We start from the raw sequence: 21,993 nt of genomic DNA, 5'->3' as shown, positions 1-21,993 counted from the left end.
CTCATTATTTGAAGGTAATCTTTTCCCTCCATATCCCCATCAACATACCTCAGGTCCAGCTTCTCCCACACTCCCTCTAACACCAGGAGGCCCAATTGGTCCAAGAGGACCAGGACTTCCATCTTTGCCAGAAGGACCAACTGGACCTGGAGGACCCTAGAAAATATGAGGAAGAAGGAATGTATTTTAGCATTTAATAAGAAAGATATATAAAATAGCCCTTTACAAGCAATCAAATTATTTGTGTCTATTACCGAACTTTTTAAAATCACACTTTTTCTTCTGCTCTAAAGGTAAGGAGGCAGTTTCAATGCTGTTCTTCTGAAGTCAATAACCTCAACCTATATACCTCATATCAGCTGTATATTTTTTCCTGAACCATTGAAGTGGGTTCAGTTCCAGGTGCTACATAAAGTGCAGTAGCTGCTGTATGCCCACATGTTTAAAGACTGTCACTTGGGAATATCCAAGCGAGCCATTTTTCTCCTTTACTTTTGGGTCAGTGACATACATTGGGCATATGAAAGGCAGAGTAGCAATTAGCAGAACTGCCACATACATGGCTTTGCATCAGCTGCAGCAAAAGTGTCTGTAAAAAGAGACTGTAGCCCTGTAGTTACTCTGAACTGACCTTTTTATCTAGCTATAAACTACACTTACGTCAAAGCTTTACTATATTAAACAAGTTACTGTCTCTCAGCAAAAGATGGTAGGGTAATCACATGACACTGAAGTCAACAAAAGCCAGTGAAATGTAAGTGAAGCCAAAACAGAAGTCTGATTGTGGGAAGAAAACAAACAAACAAACAAACAAACAAACAAACAAGAAAAACCTTAAACCTGAAATGTTATACTCACCCGAGGACCAAATGGGCCCGGGATGCCAGGACTGCCCTGTTCACCAATAGGACCCTAAAGTGAAGACATTATTATATCATTCTGACATCCGAAGCATATTCCTTTAGTTTTAAGGAATTAGTGCATAAGATACACAATTCTGTATCAATAAGATCATAAGTACATGAATAATGCGTAGTATCTTTCCCTCTTAGGATTAATTTTCATTCTATTGTAAAAAGACAGACTAACAACAGTCATCACAATTTAGAGTAATAGTATTTACTGGTACTATGCTATATATAAGTTGTTTCTGCAGAAAAGCCTTGCTTTCACAACCTTGTGAATCAGATTGGCTTACAAAAGAGTAACTGACAGTGCTATTATGAAGTGGAAAGATGCTTTGGGTGCTGAGGTTTTTTGACGACTCTTTTGCTGCGTGTTTAAACTTTCAGCTCTTGCACAGGATCACTGAACAAATGTATTGCCACTGAAATAATGAAGTTCTTGCAAATATTAGAGAGCAATACCATCACAGGTCTCATGGGATTTTGCATGTGATCCCCTGACTGTAAAGAGTTCAAATGCTGGCAAAAAGCATTTCACACCCTAATATGCTTATCTGAAACTATCACCTTTTGTTTTCATCTTGTGCTGACAGGCCACAGACTGCCAGTGATCAGTCACTGCAGCTGGCAGTGGCACAAATGGAACAAGAGTAGAAGAACACGGGTTTACCTCATCATGCGATAGTATTGTAAAAGTGCATTAACGATACTAGCAAGTACAGACTGCCGGGTGACTCACAGACATCTTATGGGACAAAAATAACTCATGTTTGCTTTTTTTTTTTTTTATTCTAAATAATTATGTTACTGATACATCATTTAACTACCAAGGAAATTAAATTATAGTGAAAAGAGAACAACTTACAGGAGGACCAGGAAGACCTTGAAGCCCAGTGAAACCCCTGTGTCCTTTCTGGCCTCTATCACCTCGATCTCCGTTGTCACCTTTGTCACCACGAGGTCCTTGGGGACCCTGTAAATATCAGTGAAAAAATTTAGAATCCTGAACTGAAAAAAAAACCAAAACAAAACCAAAAATACCAACAATCTCTAACCCCCTCACTTGATTTTAGACACTTCATTCAGACTTCCTTCACTTTTAAAGCTAGAAAGAAGGTGATTCTGGGGCAGCCCCAAGAATATGAATTTTTTTACTGAAGAATAAGTACATAATTACAGCAAATTGTGTTGTGTTTAATTATAGTTGTGATAAACTTAGCCTATTTATCTTCAGAATACAGTCAAAAAACCCCCTGTAATAACGACACTAAATAATTTACATTACAAAATTTTTAAGATTGAGAAATTTTTTGCCTTACTGGATATGGCAAACAATTTTTGGAAATAAGATTGAAATATTGTGGATCTCTCACAGCCTCATAATGACAAAATGTATTTTCAGTATGAAATTCTTTGTATTGCATCTTTACTTCTCACAGCTCCTTTCGCCTCCACTTTTATTAAAGTACAACTGAAGTTACATTCCCCAGCTACAGACAATGACATTCAGGCTCCCCAGTACAAATAGCTCGCTTCTATTGCCCTCACAATTTCATTCTTGGTATTTTTGATAATTTCAAACTTTTCATACTAATTCAAGAATCATTGGAAAAAAATGGCTTCTGCTTTCAATTCCATATTTCTCAGCCCAAACTGTATGCTAAATTTCTCAGTGCTAGATTCCAAATAGTTTATCAATGGCCTCATTAGCCCTAACTACTCAATATACTTTTCCTGTTTCTCATATGACATCTGCTTAGGGACAGGACAACATTCTTCTGAATTTCCCAAGTTTGCAATTAATTTTTTGTTCCAAGTTTGGATTATAAAAGACTTATGTAACACAAAAAGATATGTTTTGTTTGTTTTCCCATTTGGACTGAAGTCAGAATCTCATGAGCTGAATTAAGGCAGTTTCATGGAAACAGGTGATTTTGCTATATTTTTGCCATTTTTATCTAAAAATCTGTCTTTTACTTCAGCATACATTTCTTTATCTCTTATTTGAATTGTCAAACATACACTTCAGCCATTTGCTAACTTAGGTCCTACCATCATCTGGGCAGCAATACACTCCCAATAAAGAGGCTTCCAAAGCATTTGTTATTTCTCTGCAAAGCGTAGGAATAATAGTGTATTCAAACAGATGTGTCCAGCTTTGCAGCTCAGAAGACTACCTGCATCCACTTGCAGTCAGAACACTAAAGGTTGAACATTCAGCATTCTAATTTGGGCTCAGTTTCTCATATACTTTGCTGTACAAAGTATGTCAGAAAAACACACAGTGACCACGAAGGACTTACAGGCAAACCTCTCTTTCCCGCACGACCAGGGGGACCCATCGGACCTCGGGAACCCTACAAGGATTACATACAGAAGATATGTGAAGCAATACACAAAAGCACATATGATAGCCTGTTAACAAAGTATTTAAAAAAAAAAAAAAAAAAAAAAAAAGGTCTGTCTCACTTACAGTTTCACCTCTTTGACCAGCATCTCCTGGAGGGCCAACAGGACCTGGAGTTCCTGGACCCCCTGGGGAACCTGGTAAGCCTGCAGGACCAGGTTCACCACGATCACCCTGCAAAATATAATTTCAACATTATTTATCTAAAGAGAACTGGACTACACCAAAGCAAAAGGACTCTAGCATTGCTAATCTATTTTCTAGTTATTGAAATCTACAAATATATTCCTTCTGTAAGAACTCAAGTCTGAGTTTGTGGAGGCAGGTGGTCTTAGCTTTTAGCCAGGCTTCCTCCACTTTGAGAGGTACTACTTATTCAAAGCTGTGATGCACTTTCAGAACAAGTTCTCCGTTCAAGTTAACTAAATGAAGAGAAAATCTACAATAAGTCAATAACAAAATGGAGATTTCTAGAAGTGACTTAAGAAAACAATATCTTCTTACACGTTCTCCAACAGCTCCATCTCGTCCAGGAGTACCATCATTGCCAGCAGGTCCCTAGAGTTATGGAATAAAAACAGGGCTATTGATCAGCTCTGTTATCTTGCAAGAAGAACTAGAAAGTCATTCTCCACCTCTAAACTTCAGGTCAAGGAGAATAACCACTAGACCGTCTTTTTTTTTGCATGTTACAAGGCTCTAATACTTACTTCTGGACCAGCTTCACCTACAGGTCCAGTGGCACCTGACTGGCCAATAGGTCCTGGGGGACCTTTATCACCAGGTGGCCCCGTGGGACCTTGTTTTCCTGGAGTACCCTAAAAAAAAAAGAGAAATATATCAAAATTTTAATCACAGTACAAAGAAAACTACTGCTTGCAAAACACTACTCATTAATCCAGTCTGAATTATCATCAATGTTTGTAACTTCCAAAAACTGATAAGTGTTCTGATAGATTTTGAATATATATTTAATATACTCCGTACTCTTAAGCAGTGTGTGTGAGTTGCTTTTGAACAGGCTTTTATTGACTAGAAACTGCACTTGAAGTTAGTCTATCTAGTAGCAATTCTCTAAGCACACACTCCCTTGATATATCAATATGTTTTGATGGCATTATCTGCAATAGGTAATCAAAGAATCATAGAATGTCTTGAGTTGGAAGGGACCCACAAGGATCATCAAGTCCAACTCCTGACCCTGCATATGACAGCTCCACAGTTCACACCATGTGTCTTAGGGCATTGTCCAGATAAGGTATTTTGACTCTAGAAAAATGTAATACAGTTTGAAAATTTTGTCTGTCTCAATACCAACAAATCTTGTTAGCCTGGAATAATTTCTGGCCAACTTCAACTCTATGTTGACTTTATGGATCCAGTGGTAATGGTAAATCCTCCATACCATCCATTTTACTAATACTCTATTTAATTACTTGGTCTCCTGGATCATTAGGCTTTCCAATAAATATTTATAAATCCTACATGAAAGTAAAAAGAGCACAAATGGCAATTTTGAAGACTGTAGATCACAGTTGATGAAATAGCAGTTACAGAGTATTTACTCACATTCAAGTGACCTTTGGGCACCTAAATGGAGAGTCTGGGGTTGTTTTTTTCAAGGATCTAGTTTTAAGTCAAATAGGAACATTTTAGCCAGAAGTCTTAATGCCATTACCCACTTACTCTTAATTCAGCTTCAGATCTTCCATTATGGCAGAAACAATACCTCCCACCTCACACATTTGTATGGGATTTAGTTATTTACTATTCTCTCTATATTCACTCCTGCAATTGGAGTTTTCCAATGTTTTCCTCATGCTATGGGGCACTATACTCTCAATCCCACAATGCCAATGAGAATGCCCAAGCTGGTAGCGCATTGACTTGGCTGTAACTTACTGCAGGACCCGGCAGGCCCGGCATGCCTCGCTCCCCTCGCTGGCCGGGCATTCCAACAATACCTCTTTGACCAGTAGTTCCTGCTGGACCAGGGGGGCCATCTGGGCCCTGCAATCCACAGAGGATAGAACAACATTACTATCATTTCAGTAGCAATAAGTATAAATAACAATGAGACCAAGCCTAGGGCTGGTCTAGGGAGAATTAGTAACATCAAGCAGGACATACCGGCTGCCCGTCTTCCCCTGGGTCACCCTTGTCTCCAGGACCACCAGGGGGACCAGCTGGCCCTCGATCTCCCACACGGCCATGAGCACCAGGATCACCTCGAAGACCTGGGGGACCTTCTTTTCCTGGCTCACCAATAGGCCCAGCAGGCCCTGGAGCTCCCTATGGAGATTAGAACACTTCATTACATTGGACCCTTTTCAGAATGGGACAACGCAATTCTAAGGACTGTGTTTTGATTAACTATAAAAATGCATACTCTAAGGAAGGCTCAAACTGTGAATGAGCAGAGAGCTATTATAATCTCATTTATGATCAAATAAATACGATGAAAAATACATCTCATCAAAATATATCCAAGCTCCACCCCCCATCTGCAATTTCAAATTCCCTCCCCTTTAAATGACACTCTTTTTTATCTTATTTATTTATTTATTTTTACCTCAGGTGTACAACTACTGCTAGAAAACTTACTTTTGCCCATTATTTCCAATATCATCAGGCTAAAGTTCATAGTTAAGCTTTTCATTCACGTGTTACAAATTCGTGTTCTAATGGACCTTCGTTCATTTGTCAACTACTTTTAAGACTTCACATTTATATTATGTTTTTCATAAACTTCACCTTTTGATAAACTCACAATGACTGCAAGTTATTTTTCTGATCAAAACATTAAAAGGCATATGAAGAGTTCTACACAGTTCTCTGTGTAGACTTGAATCCTCACTTATTGATCCACAGCAATTATTTTTTTAGTGTTTCAGAAAACGTTTAGATATGAGAGATTTTGTGGGACTGTTCTGTTGTTTTTATTTCCCAGTTTATTGTAATGGATCTTATGAGATAACCTGGCAGAGGACTTTTCCAAAAAGTCTCTTAACTTCAATTCCCACTGAAGAGACAAAAAATTGTAAAAGTACAGGAAGATACAGGTTGCTGTTTTGTTCCTGTAAGCAATTAAGTCATTAGGGCAGCTTGAACAGCTCAAAGCTCACTTAACTCAGTGAAAAGTCTTGCACTAATCTGCACACACCAGCACTGGATCAAGCCCAAGACTAACGAGTTTTATTTAATGAAGTCAGATGTAATCATGCAGTCACAGAAGTCAGTGCTGACAAGTTGTTCTATTGCACCAGGCCATAAACACTTAAAATAAACTTGAAACACAAACACCTTTCCTGCTTTATTTAGTCCTCAGGTTCTCAATGATGAGTTTATAAAACACACCTATTAGGAATATGACAATTGACTTACAGTAGGTCCTGGAGGCCCAACTCTTCCAGCAGATCCTGGGAATCCAGTAGCACCCTAAAAAAAACATTTTAATGCCAACTTTATTGAAAGAAATAGAGCACTGGTTACTTCAAATATTCTCAGCTGAATTAGTGAGCAAATGTTATATTCACAAACTGAAAAACAACCTGAGGAATTATACACATTACATAAAATTTCAGTATTAGATTATCGGCAGTCAGGTCACAACAAATAAAATGTACTTACTGGTGGACCCTGAGTTCCTCTACCACCTTTTAGACCAGGAACACCTGGTGGGCCCTAAGAGGAAAGGAGAAAGAGAGGTGTGATAGTGAACACCCAGGATATTTCAAATAAGCAAGATTAGCCTATGCCACTCATTCTCTGGTGATGTTATTTACACTTACCGGTGGACCAGGAGACCCAGCAAGACCCTGTGGTCCTGGAGATCCAGCATCTCCTTTCTGTCCAGGTTCTCCAGGTTCACCTTTCACACCTGGCTGACCATCAGGGCCCTATAAGAAATAATATTTAGAAGAGACAGCAGGTCAGAGAATACTAAATCCTTCCAGCCTAACAAAGTCATTTTGTAGGTAATTACTAGATGGCAAAAAATAACAGGAGAACATATCAGCGCAGAAAGCAGTGCATTTGCTCAATGGTTCAGTTCATGAGAACTGTGACAGTACGGCACAGTCTTTAGATTGCATTTTCTGAAGTCTGTGAAGTCAGAATTTCCATTTAAAATATTTTCTTATCTAACTCACATTTTTCTTTCCTTTAGATTTTCTATTTTCCTCAGTGGCTATTACATATCTAAAAGCAAAAGGGAATGAATAAACATTGTTTTTTCCAGTACTTTTTTTCCCCCACCAAGGGAAGCAGGTGTCTGACTCTTTGTGAAAGGTCTGAAATACAATATTTAGCCTGTGGGAACTTTGGGGCTATTCACATGAAAACTCACAAACCTTCCATTTGGTCCATCACTCATTCCAGCCTTCACTACTCATAGAGCAAATCTTTGCTACCATCAGTAGATTACACTTTATAACTTGCCTCATTTTACTCTCAAAGGAGCAACACAGCATATTCATGAAAATATGAAATCTGGTGAACAATTACATAATCTTATCAACAAAATCACTTTTCAAGTATCTAGGGTATTTATTGGACCTTTTTCTTTACTTGATACACTGATGGGAAAAAGAAACAGCTCTTTTTGCAACAAAACTGTGACTCACGTTACAGAAAACCGCAGGATTAGTCATAATGAAGGAAATTAAGTATGTCAAAGCATGACTAAAGGAAACTCATTAGTGTTATAAAACACATACCGGAGGACCAGCAAAACCAACAGCACCAGTTGGGCCATTTTCTCCTCGGGAACCCTGGTCAAAAAAACATAGAATAATTTAACATAAAAGTATTTCTATATACAGTATAATTTTCAGTTAAATATACAATAAAGGATACTAACTATTTACTCTCATCAGTGTAATTATTCTTGTGTTCCATTAGTCAGAATCAAACGATCTTTTAATCAACAAAATAAACAACATTAACTATGAAGTTAAGATCTGCCATGCGTTCAAGAATATATGTAAATTTTCAGATTTTAGAGATGGATGGCATGTGCAGGAAACTAAAACCACAAGAGGAGAAATTCTGTTCACAACCACTTCCAGTGATAGCAGGATTAGTCAAAGTGCACACACTTTATGGAACCCACCATTCCAATCAGATAGACTGGGAATAAAAAAAAAGTATTAGTTCAAAGATGTATTCTTCTGCAAGGTCAGAACGGACCATGAGCTGCTTCAGCTGAGCTTTCCACACAATGTTTGCTTGGAAAAGAAGGAACTGAAGGCTGCCAAGCTCCAGCACTCCCCAGAGGGCTGGAAGCTATTCCAGTTTACACTGCAAATCAGGCTGCTCTGATTTATGACAGAGACATAATCAATTCCAAGTATGAAGGATCTAGAAGGGCTGAGCCTCTAACTCCCTAATCAAAGTCAACCCTTAAAAACCTTAAAATCACAAACAGACCAAAGATGACAAGAGTTAGTATAATTAGATGAAAACTAAGATATACTTCTGTGCTTTGTCCACGTAAATATTTGTATGTGTACAGTAGTATCTGCTATAGGAATGCTTTTAAAAGGATTTAAACAAAAGTGGTGGCATACTTTCAGGAGTGAAGTAAATAAGGGTAACTCTGCGTAAAGATTGCCCTAAAACAAGTACAGGACAGAGGAACAAAACCTACCAACAGTTTTGCAAGTGCACAGCATCAAGACAGAACTACAGATTTTGACAACAGAAAAAAGAGAAGAAGAAGTGGAAAACATATTGGCAAATGAGACAAAACCTGGAGTTTGGATCAGTGTTAGGTATTGTTAACTTATGACAGAAAAAAAAAGGCACCACAAAACAAAACAACAACAAAAATAAAGAATAAAAACAAACTCAAACCAAAACACCAACCAACAAAACACCAAAACAAACAAACCACCGCATTTACTCACAGGGTTTCCACGGGAGCCAGGAGGGCCAACTAGACCTCGAGGACCTGGTTCACCCTTAAAATAAAATTAGAGGTTATTTCCCAATATTAGAGACAATATTTCCCAATATTAGAGACAAGTAGCAAAAGTGCCAATAAAGTATGGCAATTTTAAGAAACTTCAGTAAGGAACAGCATAAAAATCTGTTTACCTTTTCACCAGTGGGACCTGCTGGACCCATTGGGCCTATTGGACCAGGGAGACCCTTTTGAACAAATAAAGATAGAAGGAAGTTAAAAAGTGATGCTTGAAAACTGTTAGTTTGAAACTTCTTATATGCTACTATTTCCATTTGCTTTTTCATTCCTTTAAATTCTTCTCCTTTATCTCTGAAATCATGTTGGGTCTTTACCTAAAATGTACTTGCATTTTTTCTCCCAGTGACCAAAATCCCTGCTTTCATTCATTCTGTCTTTCTTCACTAACTTCTACTTTATGCAGTGTTTATGAATAAAGCCAACAAAAGTAAGGCCCTGGCTTTATTTTTGCTCTCTCAGAAGGAAATAATGTCCTTTTTTCCCCTACTTGTACAGAAGCTCTCTATTTATTTTATGCTAGTATTTCATTTAAATTAATTTTGGTGTGTCCATCATGACTTTTGAAGGTCAAGTTGTATCTTGAAAACACCTCAAAAGTGTCCTTTTCCTTTTCATAAGGCAGTTAGGTAAATAGGTTCTAGTCTCTCCATCCAAACCCATCAACTGCACGTAATGATCCTGCAGCACTATCTACACTACCTTCTTATATATTTAGATATCACAACTACAACTCTTCTTCACTAGAAGCAGCGTACCACAAACTTGCACCAAGTTTATCTCAAAAAAAATTCCCCATTCCCCCAAAATCTGCACCATAACTTAGTCCAAACTGAAGAGCAATTCAAAAAGGCAGTGCTAACAAAGGATACTGCATCACCATCAATGCTCTAGTGATTGGTAGCAGAGACATCTGCAGATATCTAACTTTATAAGAGGGATGTATGTTTAGTTCACCATTACTTTATCTGTTCATTAGTTACTGTATGCTACGTTGTTTTACAATGAGTAAGAACTGTTCTGTATCTTTGGATACTGTCTGATTACAAAGAGGTTGCAGTTCACAGCTGCTAATTGTGAATTAGTGCTTCTGTATGCTAGGGTTTCTTCAAAAAAAACTTTTTTTTTTTTTAAGTAGAGACTTAGTCCAGTCAGAATCCTCAACTTTCTTATTTATCTCAGACTTCCAAATGCTTAGCAGTTAGTACTCCAACTGGCTTGTAAAACCCAAGCATCTCAGATAGATGCAATTGAGGTAAAAAACAACTCCAACAGCTACTAGGAAGAAAATATAGTCAGTGCATACAGAGCGAACCCAGTACATTTGGGATGGACAGCTGGTCTAAGCAGAAGCGTACATGCAACGTGTCTCGAACATATTGGATTTATTTCATGTGAGCAGACCAGCCACATTATTTATGCATAGGAGGTTCAAAGCTTTCCACAAGCATCAGTGACTTACTGCCCATGTGGAACTCAGTACATTTACAGGAATTTTCACCTGTGAAACTCGGGACAGCTGGGGGCAACTCAATCCAAACAATAAAGAGGCATCTGCCTTAGTCCAAAGAATCAGAACTGGTGGGTTTGCTGTTTGGCTATTGATCTTTGCCTGTTCCTTTTTTCATATTTTTACTATAGTCAGCTTAGCTGAATTCCAAATGAACATGCTACATTTGGGAATCCTTTCCACTGACATCTTAACTCCCATTATTGATTACACAAAACAAAGGCTTGGAACACAGACATCCCAAAACATTGTGTACAGCTGTCTTAAGAACCTTGAAGACCAAATTTGGAAGGTAGGGGAAATGAGAATGACTGTCAACCCACGATATCGCCAAGTTGAGTAGGATTTAACTTTATGAGCTGAGTATCTCTAGCACAATAAACAATCTGGTATGTGGAGAGTGGGTCTAGAAAGAGAAAGATTTACTTACTCTTGCCCCATCGTTACCAGCTGTACCTTCAGCACCTTTCTCACCTACGCCGCCCTATGGACAATACCCAGAAAGTCTCAGTTATGACACTGAATGCTGTGCAGTTCATACCTTGGAACAAGTACAGAATAAAGAGACAGGTGATTCTACTCAGCACAACCAAGGTAACCAGACTTACTCTGTCGCCCTTGGGGCCAGGCGTTCCAGCAATCCCTCTTTCTCCAGGCATACCCTGAAGACCCGGTGGGCCTGGATCACCAGGTGTCCCACTAGGGCCTGGGCTTCCCTGAAACAAATAATAAGTTGTTGTCTATCCATCTGAGAAGTATCTTTTGTCTGTAGGCTGCAGAACACACTGTGCCTGTGTTGAAGTCTCTGAGCTACAGTTTTACATAATAATTTTATCTTAAATTTGGATGTTATGCATGTCCAAATACTTTTCTTTTCCCATTGTGTTACTCAGGAAGTCCACTTGTAATACCATAGTCCTTCTAAATACATTACTATTTACTCAGTGCATACTTGGAATAACAGGCGAAAAAAAGAAGCTCAAGCATCTTTCTAACTTGACCTTGATGCCACATGGGTCTATCACACAAACTAGCTACAGGTAGAAGTTGCCAGGGGCAGAGATGCTTTACTTCTCACAGCACATGTCCATTTACAAGTCCTGCACTACCAGAGGCACTCCCCACCTGGGGTGACCTTCCTAGGCCCAATTATATCAGTTGCAGGTGAGAGAAAGGCATGCAGTTTTCAGTATTTTCTTTTACACACTCAACCCTGCCAAGTCTCTTTGTGTAAACTGACATGATTCTTAAAACTGAGCCATTGCCAGAGGGTTTTCTGCAGTTCAGAAATGGTTTTGCCCCATTCTACTGTGAAACACTAAAATCATTTTAAACTTCAGAACTGTATAAATTAATACAAAATGTGATTTCTCAGCATTTTAGTATCTTGCTAGTTATTAATATTGTTAGACCAGAGTAACTTGTATGTCCTTCTTGAACCCTTATATAAACAAGATACCTTTCATGAAAATATATCCCTTTTATAACTACAAAGCGCTCTCTCTTATGTTTGTGCAGATAAGCAGAATTATGTATTCCATCACTGCAGCTACACAAATGGCCATGCAGCTTACCTTTGGACCATCAGGACCATGACCTCCAGCCATGCCCTTTTCCCCCGGAAGTCCTGACGCACCTGGTTCTCCCCTTTCCCCTGGATTGCCACGTTCTCCCTACAAAATGGAAAATTATTAGTTATTTAGAAATCAGGATACAGTTCTTGTAGACAAAATCCTACAACCACCATAAACACAGCACTGCTATTTGAACAAAGAGCCTGTGAACAAATTCTAGAACTGATTAGATAAAAAACAGCTTTATGCTTTTATTGTTGAAGATAGGGGAAAGAGCACATTTCTCAGCAAACTAAAAACTGTTACTACACAGCTGTAAACCAAATCACTTAGCAGCTTGTACTCAAGTACTCAAGCAAGTACCACTTCATGAGCTAAGAAACTGTTAAAGGTGGTAAGTTTTTGCAGAAACCATCTTAAAACGTATCCACGTTTACAGCCATATTATTGATGGGTAAAAAAGTCAAATATTCACGTTAGCTATTGAAGTCCATTTTATGTACCAACTTTCAACCTCAGAGAACTGTTATAAATGTTTAAACTCTGAAAAAAAACACTTACCCTGGGGCCCAATGGACCAACAGCTCCAGGATCTCCAGGAACACCCTAAGCAGAACAGAAGCCACCATTAGAACGAAGGAATTAGTCACAGCCTTATAATTACGGAAATTAGAGATAAATATTTTCACTTCCAAAGTACTGTGAATGTAGATGGCTCATTCTGTATATTATCTGTCCATTACAAGATAGTCCAACTCTGTCCAAGAAGACGGTTGGATTCCAGTAATTATTTTATCCAAAAGCAGTTTTCAGACAGCTTGCAGACTACATCAGCACATATTTTGAAACAGAGTGTAAAACTAAATTACAAAGAGAAGAACAGGTAAAACTGCTTCATGAAGTGAATTATTTTTAGATTACACAGAAATTACCTGATCACCTGGCTTTCCTCCCTCACCTGGAGGACCTGGTGGCCCAGGCAAGCCCTGTAAAAAAGTAAATAAAATGGTCACTAAAATGAAAGTTATTTACATCCGGATGTAATTAAGTCACCAAGAATATAAATGTAATATTATACTCAATACCAGAGTATGCTCTCAGACATCCCCAAGCAAAATAGTTACATTAATATTTCACGGAAGTGCTTTCCCCCCTCAAAATGAGATGGCAGTCCTTCTTTAACATTTATAGGACATATGTATATCAGCCCTAAAGTTTTCCATAAAGAGCGATTGACTTAATTTAATTAATACTTCGTTATCAAAACAATTCTTTATCTCCATATTTCGAACACCTTTGGAAAACCTCCAAATTAAAACTGAAAACCAGCAAAGGCTTTCCCAAGGGACACAAGCTGGCACATAAGCCTTTGCCAGTTCAGTTCAGAGCACAGCAGATGTGAAAGCTAAATATCACTAATTATTCTGAGCATCATCGCCTTAGTTCTGAAGTTGTGTTTTGTTAAACACCACTCGATTGAATTTCTCCAATTTAAGCTGTTAAAGACACGGCCGTTTATTTATTTTCTTTAACAAAAAAATGAATGCACATACCTGAAAGCCCGTAGGACCTGGAGGGCCTTGTTCTCCTCTTTCTCCTGCCAGACCCTACACATAAGAAAATAATAAGTATAGAGTAGAGGAATATTGGCAGGCTCCACAATTTTTATTCCCTCTGAATACATACATTTTCAATTATATATCTGTTTATTATACATTTTTACTTACCCCAGGCCAGGGAATACCCTATCTAAAAGATGTCATAAGATGTATGTAATTTCTTTAAGACCCCTCTGCCCAAAATTCTGCGCTGATAGGAAATCACTCAGTTCCAATGAAATGAAGGAAGGTAGGAAAATGAACTATGAGAAAATTTTGCTCCAACTTGTAATGGTCAGTAAAAGGAATTAGACTATTGTTTTTTCAATACAAAGCTTCCATTTTTCTAAGAATTTTTTTTGCTTTAAATGTTCTTAGGATTTTTTGTTTGGAATCAACAACTGGCATGAAGACAGACAAAAAATAGAAGCAGAAAGAATAATGAATGGATGAAATGATGGGGAGGAGGCAGAGAGGGAAAAGTCAACTTACTGGTGGGCCAACAGGACCAGAAGGACCAACTTCACCATCTTTACCAGGGGCTCCCTAAATTAAAATGACATAGAAATAAGTCTTGTATAGTGAACATACACAACAGAAAAGCATAATTTTCTGTAATCATTGCAAATAACAGGCAGACTCACTCTCTGTCCTGGGACACCTGCATTGCCTGCTTCTCCGGGTTTTCCAGGATCTCCCTAATTTGGAGAAAATAAAATGACTATTTTTAGATATTGTTTTCATCCACAACAAATGTATGCAAATGTTTGAAGTTAAACAGATCTTGAGTACCAGGTGCAACACTTACACTACTGCCCTTTGGCCCAGGAAGGCCCATGCTGCCTGGCTGACCTCTGATTCCTATGGAACCTGCTGGACCTGGACGTCCGTCTTCTCCAGGAGCACCCTACAGAGAAAATGCATTTTCCACATTAAATTGGAAAATGTTTGTATATATAAAAAATAAGAAGACATAGCCATAGCCATGCTGGATTTAACTAAATATTACACCATTTTCATCATTGAGGCATTATGTACAAATAATTTATTGTCTCCTTGAAAAGACATTTAGAAAAGATATTTAGTTCAAAATGGTTTAAAAATATTGCAGCAGCTGCTAAACAACAGACACTGCTACACAGACAAAACTAAAGGAATGTTTTCTGCACTAATTTTGGAGCGGAGAATTTAAAGTGAACACTTAGAAGACGAAATTTCAAAAATCAAGAAAATTCAAGTTAACGTTTGAATTACTGTTTCCTTACTGAAAGAACTAATTTTAGTGTTGCTTACCAAGGGGCCAAGTTTTCCTTCAGGGCCTTGAACACCTGGATTTCCTGTCAGACCCTAAAAGCAGGAATAACATTGGTGTGAAGTTGTGCATATAATGCTAGAGCAACAGAGAAATGTAAATAAATTCAAAAGATACACTCAGTCACTACCATGGTACAAACACTAAGATTTTCCTTACACAAGAACCTTCTCTGTATCAAAGGTCCTCATCCTTATCTTCACTCCACAGCATCATCCCCCACTGTCTTTGATCTTCCCTTTTCCTATCCTTGCTTTTGTTGCTTTTATCTGTCTTGAGCTTCTCACAGGCTCATCCTTATTTCTGCCAACATTACCCAGTGATCTATATAACATCTTATACTTGCTTCTTCCTTTCTTTCCTTTTGTGATATTCCAAATTATCCCCAAAAATTTTCCTAAAAAGTCATGTAGATGACATGGACAACTCAACCATGTAAGTTATCCATCATCAATTTGATGAAGGTCTTGCCTTCAATTCTTGTTAGTTGTGGCAACTATGTGCTTTACAAGCACACATCCTACAGTTGCATTAGCCAGTCTCAATCAAGATTATTTCTTCTTTTTATGGAACCTGTGCTTCCCCATATCCGCAGGGAAAAAAAAACCCAGGTATTTTGGCCTTTGCCTTTCAAGAAGCACCACTGAAATAAGTCCATTCTCGTGTAAGAGCTTCTCAATTCTGCAAAGTTCATTGTTGCCTTCTAAAAACGAAAAATGCCATGGCTTACAGTGTACTGCTGTTAGTTCCTTACCCTTGCACCCGGGAGGCCAGGTTCACCAGGACGCCCAGGATCTCCCTGACCTCCTTTTGGGCCAGAAGAACCTGCTGGACCACGCTCTCCTTGGGCACCCTAGAAAGATACCAACAGGTTACTAGTTAACAGGGAGAACAGTGGCAGTAACAGAAGGTTAAATAAAACAGTCATGTTCTATTAAGGACTTATTTTTGCAAACAGACTTCCAAATTATTAATACTTTTATTATTACCACTTTTTTCCCAAATTATTGTGTAAAGTTGACTCTTCCATAAAGCAAATTTATATGAGATTTCTAGAATGCCTGCATTTTTCCCAAGAAGTTAGGAATTTACAGAAACTCTAAACATATGTGAGTCACTTCCCTGAAAGTGTTAGGAAAACCAAAAACAAGCCCATCTGTTCAAGGGACAAGTCTATAAAACTACACCACACACAAAGAAAAGGCAATTTTTCAAATAATTACCTACTGTAGAGTAATATAATACATAAAACAATAGAATAGAACAAGTCAACATCTCTTGTCTATTCACATTTCAGCATGAGGGAGCATTAAGGCAGGGACAAGCAAGCAAAGCTGAATATCACAGGAATGGAAAGTGACTTTCCCCAAAAAAATTTTAGTCATTCTGACCCCATTTTGGCATTTATCAGTTCCTTTTGATCCTGCTTCCAGTGATTCTGAGGATCTGCCTATTTGCCCAGTAGCAGAAGATTTTAATGGAACACTTTATACCTACATATCTGTATATATGAAAATTTTAAAAATGACCCAGTAAAAGATGTACACTTTAATTTCATTTACCTTTGGTCCAGGCAAGCCATCAGAGCCTGGAAAACCACGGTTACCAGGAGCACCCTAGGAAAAGCCACAGACTCAAGATTATTATCTTAATTTTTACATAACTTATTGCAAATAAAGTACTAGATTTACGGTCTGGGGGTTCAGTTTATTTCCTTACAACTTTCTTGCTTCAATACTTTAAACTTGGGTGTTTTTTAGCACTTGGAACAGTAAAAATTTCAAATGTTTCATTCATCCATGCTGAACAGCTCCTTCTATGTGAACAGCCTCCTTGAAAACAAGATGAGCATTTGTACAGGGTTAAGCAAAAAATCTGCAGATTAAGCTCATCGTAATCTCCATCATTTCTCCTACCATACTATCCTGTTCATGGAATCCATAAATGAAAATAATGAAATTATCCAGTGTAAAAAATAAAGTGCAGTATTAACTGCTGTTAGGAAAATAAAGATTGACTGCACCCACAATGAAGCTGTAAGAAAATTCATGGTCAGGTCAAGAGGTTTTTCAGCTTAGCAGTGCATCTCTCAAGAGCTATAATTGCTTTGGATTGCTTACCCGCTCTCCAACAGGACCTGGTGGACCTACTGAGCCTGGATCACCTCGAGGACCTCTCTTCCCTTCTTCACCTACAGGGCCAATGGGACCCTGGGGACCTTGTGGGCCCTAGTGAAAGTAAAATGTTTTTTAAAAAAAACCCACATTGTTACAATCACCACTTCTCAGGTATATTGAAACTGACTGTCTTCTAAACATCATGAACATTTTTCCAAATAAAAGAGAAAAAAAAAAGTTAGGTTTTGAGTCAGTTAAAAACACAGCTTTTCAGCATCAGCTTTTCTCTTGTATCATGTTTATAAGGTAATATTTCAGTAAGAAGTACACTATGAATGAACTGTAATTCTGCAGTTTGGCTGTACAGTGCTTCTTATAACCACTTCTTTGATCAGCCACAATAACTTGTATTGACTATTATCAACTGGACAAGCTGCAAAGGATTCAAAATTCAGTGAGACTAGTACAAATTCTCAAAGAAGACAGTCAGTGATAAGGAAACCATTACTTCATCTGTACATTTTTGTCAGTTATTAACATGATCGTTTAATGAGTGAGAAAGAAAAACTGAAGATTGTTTGACTAGTCAAACTGAGTCCCACTCTGCAGAATCACTTTTCTTCCAAAATTCACATGGTTACATCATGGAATTAGCCATGTTCTCAAAAAATCTTGCACAAATATTACTTTAATGTATAAATAAAATATAATTAGCATATACATAACTGTATGAAGCATTAAAAGTATTAAATTTAAAATAAAAAGGGCTTTAAACCTGTGTGCTCTTAAGTGTCCAGAATCATATGGATCCATTTCATATGAGATAACGAAATGAGAATATGCACATTTTGTGTGCTACAGGAGCCTCAGGAGATGCACTAACTGGTTTTCCTCTCCTTGAGTCCTGGAAGGCCTATATTGGGTAGGTGATTTATAACATCAAAAGACCTGCTGGCCATTCGTTGTTAGTACTGTCTAGCCAGGTTGACTGGGTTTGTCCTTCACAATCATTCCTCTCGTGCTCATGAGCTTTGGAAGCATTTTGAAAATTCTAAGAACCTATTGAAAATACTCATACAAGCATCTTACAAAGCATATGGAGACTTACAGGTTCACCTTTGGGTCCTGCTTCTCCCTTGAAACCTGGGACACCAGGATCTCCCTGAAAACAAACACATGACCAACACCTCTAAGAATAAAACTCTGCATAAGTCATTTGACCATTTTGTATTATTCTATGAAAGAGAAAATCATTTCCTATTTCAGTTAACTAGTTGTAAGCAATATAATAGGATACTAATTAAGGTTTGTCTTTCCCCTTAGCGTGCTTGTTTATTACGATGTTATCAAGACAAAACTTAAATGTGACAATTTCAGGAGATAACTCTTACTGTTTGTCCAAGTTTATATAAACACTCTACTTTCTTAGACCTTTACGAAAGCAAACCCAGTATTTTAGATACACAAAAATTCCCAAGATCTGAGTGTCAGCATACTCACTAGCATGCTATTAATTTATTTAAAGGAACCCCACTGCTAATCACCATTTTAGATTCACAGAGTGGCATATTCGCAAGACATTACAGTTCCCACAGAGACATCATTACCGGTTGGCCTCGAATACCAGGTGGGCCGGTACTGCCTTGTGGTCCTGGGGAACCAGGGGGACCTGAAAGGCCAAGAGGTCCTTCAGTGCCTGGAGATCCCTATAAACAGAAATAACAGCAAGCACAGTAATTTAAAACAAACAGACAAAAAAAAAAAAAAAAAAAAACACAATCAAGCAATTAACAGGTGTTATGATCACTTACAGTTGGGCCCTTAGCACCTGGGGAACCATCTGTCCCTTCGGCACCCTAAAAATAATGTACCAATCATTAAAATTAATTTTAATAAGGAGGGTATCAATTACAAAAGCAGAAGATGATAGTTACTTTCTCCACTTTACAAGACAAGACAATAAAGGTTATTAAATAAACAAAGCAATGCAAGATCTGCTTGTGCAAATGCCAATATGAGTAACAATCTGTGCAAATGTGACTTTTAATCTTTAAGAGCCTATGCTTAAGCTTAAGTTTAAAGTACTTGTAGGACTGAGACTCCATCAGGCTGTGCAACTTCCAGTTTTCCAAGTTGTTTTAATTAAATAATAAAAATTAATTTTCAACAAAATAAGCACAAAACAAATGAATAATACTTTTTTTCCCAGAAAAAGAAAGGTAATTTGAGCAAAACTCAGTGCCTGTGGAGTGAAGTGTGCAAATTCCCTATAAAGAGGCAACAGGCACAAGCTGAGCACTGAGGAACTCAATTTAATGTACTTACGGGAAGACCTTGTGATCCAGCTGGGCCCTGGGGACCTGTTTCACCTCTTTGTCCTTGAGGACCTTCAGGACCACGAGGACCTGTTGGGCCAGCTTCACCCTAAGATTTTACATGAGGAAACAACTGGAGATTATTTTTGCTCTAAAAAAGTAGCACTTTGAAGTGACTAAGAAAGAATACTGAGTTTATAAGAGAAAAACAATTCAGGTTTGGAAACAGTTTATTATTCTTAAAATATATTTTAGCTTACCTAATTCTGCTTCCACTACTTCCGTGTGAATGTAAACTTTGAAAGTACAAACAGAATTTTTCCTCAATGTATACAAGGAAACTTTCTACAGAGGAGCAGCAGTATATCCAGTGGCCCAAATCAGATCAAATGTTTCAGATAGACATCTCCCTCTAAAATCCCATTATGTATGTGTAATCTGGTAACTTTTTTTTAGCTTCATTAACAGCTACTTCTAAAATTTAGAAATTATATCTGGGCGGGGGGGGGTTGCACAGTACAGATTAACTCACTGTTGCAGCACTACATTAAATATAAAACCTGTGTCAGATTGGACTGGATGCTCCAATAAAAAAATTACTCCTTTGAATTTTATCTTTATATAGAAAATTTGCCTTTTGGAACTGATGGCTGGTAATATCACATCTTCATAGCTGAAGGCTACAGCTTCATTGTGTTCTCTGCTTAGCTTTTATGAGTTCAAAGCGGCTATCCCAATTTTATATCATCTGATGATCAAACTCAAAGGTATCTCCTCATCTTCAAAAGGTTTTCACTGATTCATCATGGGACAGCTTCTCCAAACATTTATTTAGATATTAAGTAGTGCATAGCCATACCAAAACATTTTTATGACATGCACTAAAAGGTCTATCATTTAATTGTACACATTATGTTAATACTCTTACTAAGACTTGTTTCTAAAAATCTGTTTCATTAATGTTGCCAGCTTCACAACAACACAAAACATCTGCTGAACTTGGCTACCTGACTAAATGAGAATTTCTGCTTGAATCATTTTTTCCTATCATGTTTTAGGAATGTAAAGGAACAAAGAGGAGCAAGTGGGTGGAGAGCAAGTATAAGAAGTGTAAAGAAGCTGTATGAGTTGCCTTTTCTATCTTTGCAGACATGTTGTCAAGGCTATGACAAAAAAAACATTGAACGCTTTCTTGAAAAACAAGAGAAGAAATTCCCATAAAGACAGTGTTTCAGCCAGTGAACGTTGTCCATTTCAGCCCAGTTACATAGAACCACAAAAGGTGGTAGTCATCATTCACTCTGTTGTGATGAACTGCAGTACATCTCTGCTGGGGTGCAGTCATTTTCCTTACCAGTCTGGGTTTCAGCACTAGAAGATACTGCTTCCATTCTGTCTTAGATTACGTAACTTGTAATAATGCAACTTGTCATTCTTAGAATATGCTGGAGAAGATTCCTGAGGCACAGTATGACAGTCATCTTACAATCATCCCTTCGCTCAAGGAAAGCAAAAGCAAAGAAAGTATCCTAGCTGTGGTGAACTGTGATTGCTCCATTTGGCTTCTGATTTCTATCGGCTGGCTCAAGGTCTTAACTAAGACTGATTCCACAGCAGCTCTTAGGGACGTGTATACACATCAGTCTGAACTCTATGTAGTCTGGTACAAATTTTTAAATTCTGTGTTGTTAGACATATCAAAAAGATGGTTTTATTTTATTTTTTACCTTTACACCAGGAGCACCTGGAAAACCTGGAGAACCAGTTATGCCAAGTGGGCCCTATAAAAGACAGACACACAAAGCTGTAATTCTGCAATTTAGATCACACAGATTAGTATCTAATTACTGGGTAAATATGTTTCTGGGATTAAATGTATATTTTAGTCATAAAACATGTGTTCATAAAAATCCAAAATAACTATAAAAATATTTTATAAGTAATATACACACATTTTATGGAATTGTGGTGCAGTACTTTAATAATATATTTACTGATTTCAGCAAAGTTACAACTCTTAATTCAGCTATTAACGCACAAATTGCAATAGCAGTTGTTTTTCAATCTTAGTTTTTAACAAAATATTATGCCCTGCTTTTGTATCTATGCTACTGTGATATGATAACGAAAAGACCAAGCATTTGTCCTACAGAATGTAGCAAGTAAGAGTTTCAATTCTTTCAAATTTAAAATAGTAATCTAGAAAAATATATATATATATACAAGCCATGTCTACATTGAAACAACTGGGTTGTTAGACGAGATTTTTCAG

General features: G+C 37.7%; 1 protein-coding gene across 1 annotated transcript in view; it reads right to left on the bottom strand.

The window, feature by feature from the left end:
* COL5A2 (collagen type V alpha 2 chain) overlaps positions 1-21,993 on the bottom strand; it is a gene marked incomplete at its 5' end in the record, with an annotated part of 53,712 nt that overhangs the window by 7,554 nt on the left and 24,165 nt on the right. Inside the window, 33 exons of the mRNA XM_082055982.1 lie at positions 49-156; positions 859-912; positions 1,771-1,878; positions 3,209-3,262; positions 3,379-3,486; positions 3,817-3,870; positions 4,023-4,130; positions 5,215-5,322; positions 5,443-5,604; positions 6,697-6,750; positions 6,943-6,996; positions 7,104-7,211; positions 8,031-8,084; positions 9,222-9,275; positions 9,412-9,465; positions 11,236-11,289; positions 11,414-11,521; positions 12,380-12,478; positions 12,941-12,985; positions 13,312-13,365; positions 13,933-13,986; positions 14,470-14,523; positions 14,622-14,675; positions 14,786-14,884; positions 15,271-15,324; positions 16,044-16,142; positions 16,852-16,905; positions 17,410-17,517; positions 18,515-18,568; positions 19,014-19,112; positions 19,218-19,262; positions 19,732-19,830; positions 21,449-21,502. Of these exons, the coding sequence (XP_081912108.1) occupies positions 49-156; positions 859-912; positions 1,771-1,878; positions 3,209-3,262; positions 3,379-3,486; positions 3,817-3,870; positions 4,023-4,130; positions 5,215-5,322; positions 5,443-5,604; positions 6,697-6,750; positions 6,943-6,996; positions 7,104-7,211; positions 8,031-8,084; positions 9,222-9,275; positions 9,412-9,465; positions 11,236-11,289; positions 11,414-11,521; positions 12,380-12,478; positions 12,941-12,985; positions 13,312-13,365; positions 13,933-13,986; positions 14,470-14,523; positions 14,622-14,675; positions 14,786-14,884; positions 15,271-15,324; positions 16,044-16,142; positions 16,852-16,905; positions 17,410-17,517; positions 18,515-18,568; positions 19,014-19,112; positions 19,218-19,262; positions 19,732-19,830; positions 21,449-21,502 (2,529 nt within the window). The remainder of the gene's footprint in view (positions 1-48; positions 157-858; positions 913-1,770; positions 1,879-3,208; positions 3,263-3,378; positions 3,487-3,816; positions 3,871-4,022; positions 4,131-5,214; positions 5,323-5,442; positions 5,605-6,696; positions 6,751-6,942; positions 6,997-7,103; positions 7,212-8,030; positions 8,085-9,221; positions 9,276-9,411; positions 9,466-11,235; positions 11,290-11,413; positions 11,522-12,379; positions 12,479-12,940; positions 12,986-13,311; positions 13,366-13,932; positions 13,987-14,469; positions 14,524-14,621; positions 14,676-14,785; positions 14,885-15,270; positions 15,325-16,043; positions 16,143-16,851; positions 16,906-17,409; positions 17,518-18,514; positions 18,569-19,013; positions 19,113-19,217; positions 19,263-19,731; positions 19,831-21,448; positions 21,503-21,993) is intronic.

Source organism: Streptopelia decaocto (genome assembly GCF_964273445.1).
Source record: "Streptopelia decaocto genome assembly, chromosome: 6".
In the NCBI taxonomy this organism is placed as follows: Eukaryota; Metazoa; Chordata; class Aves; order Columbiformes; family Columbidae; genus Streptopelia; species Streptopelia decaocto.
Note: the sequence above shows the minus strand (reverse complement) of the source record. Positions and strands in the feature narration are given on the sequence as shown.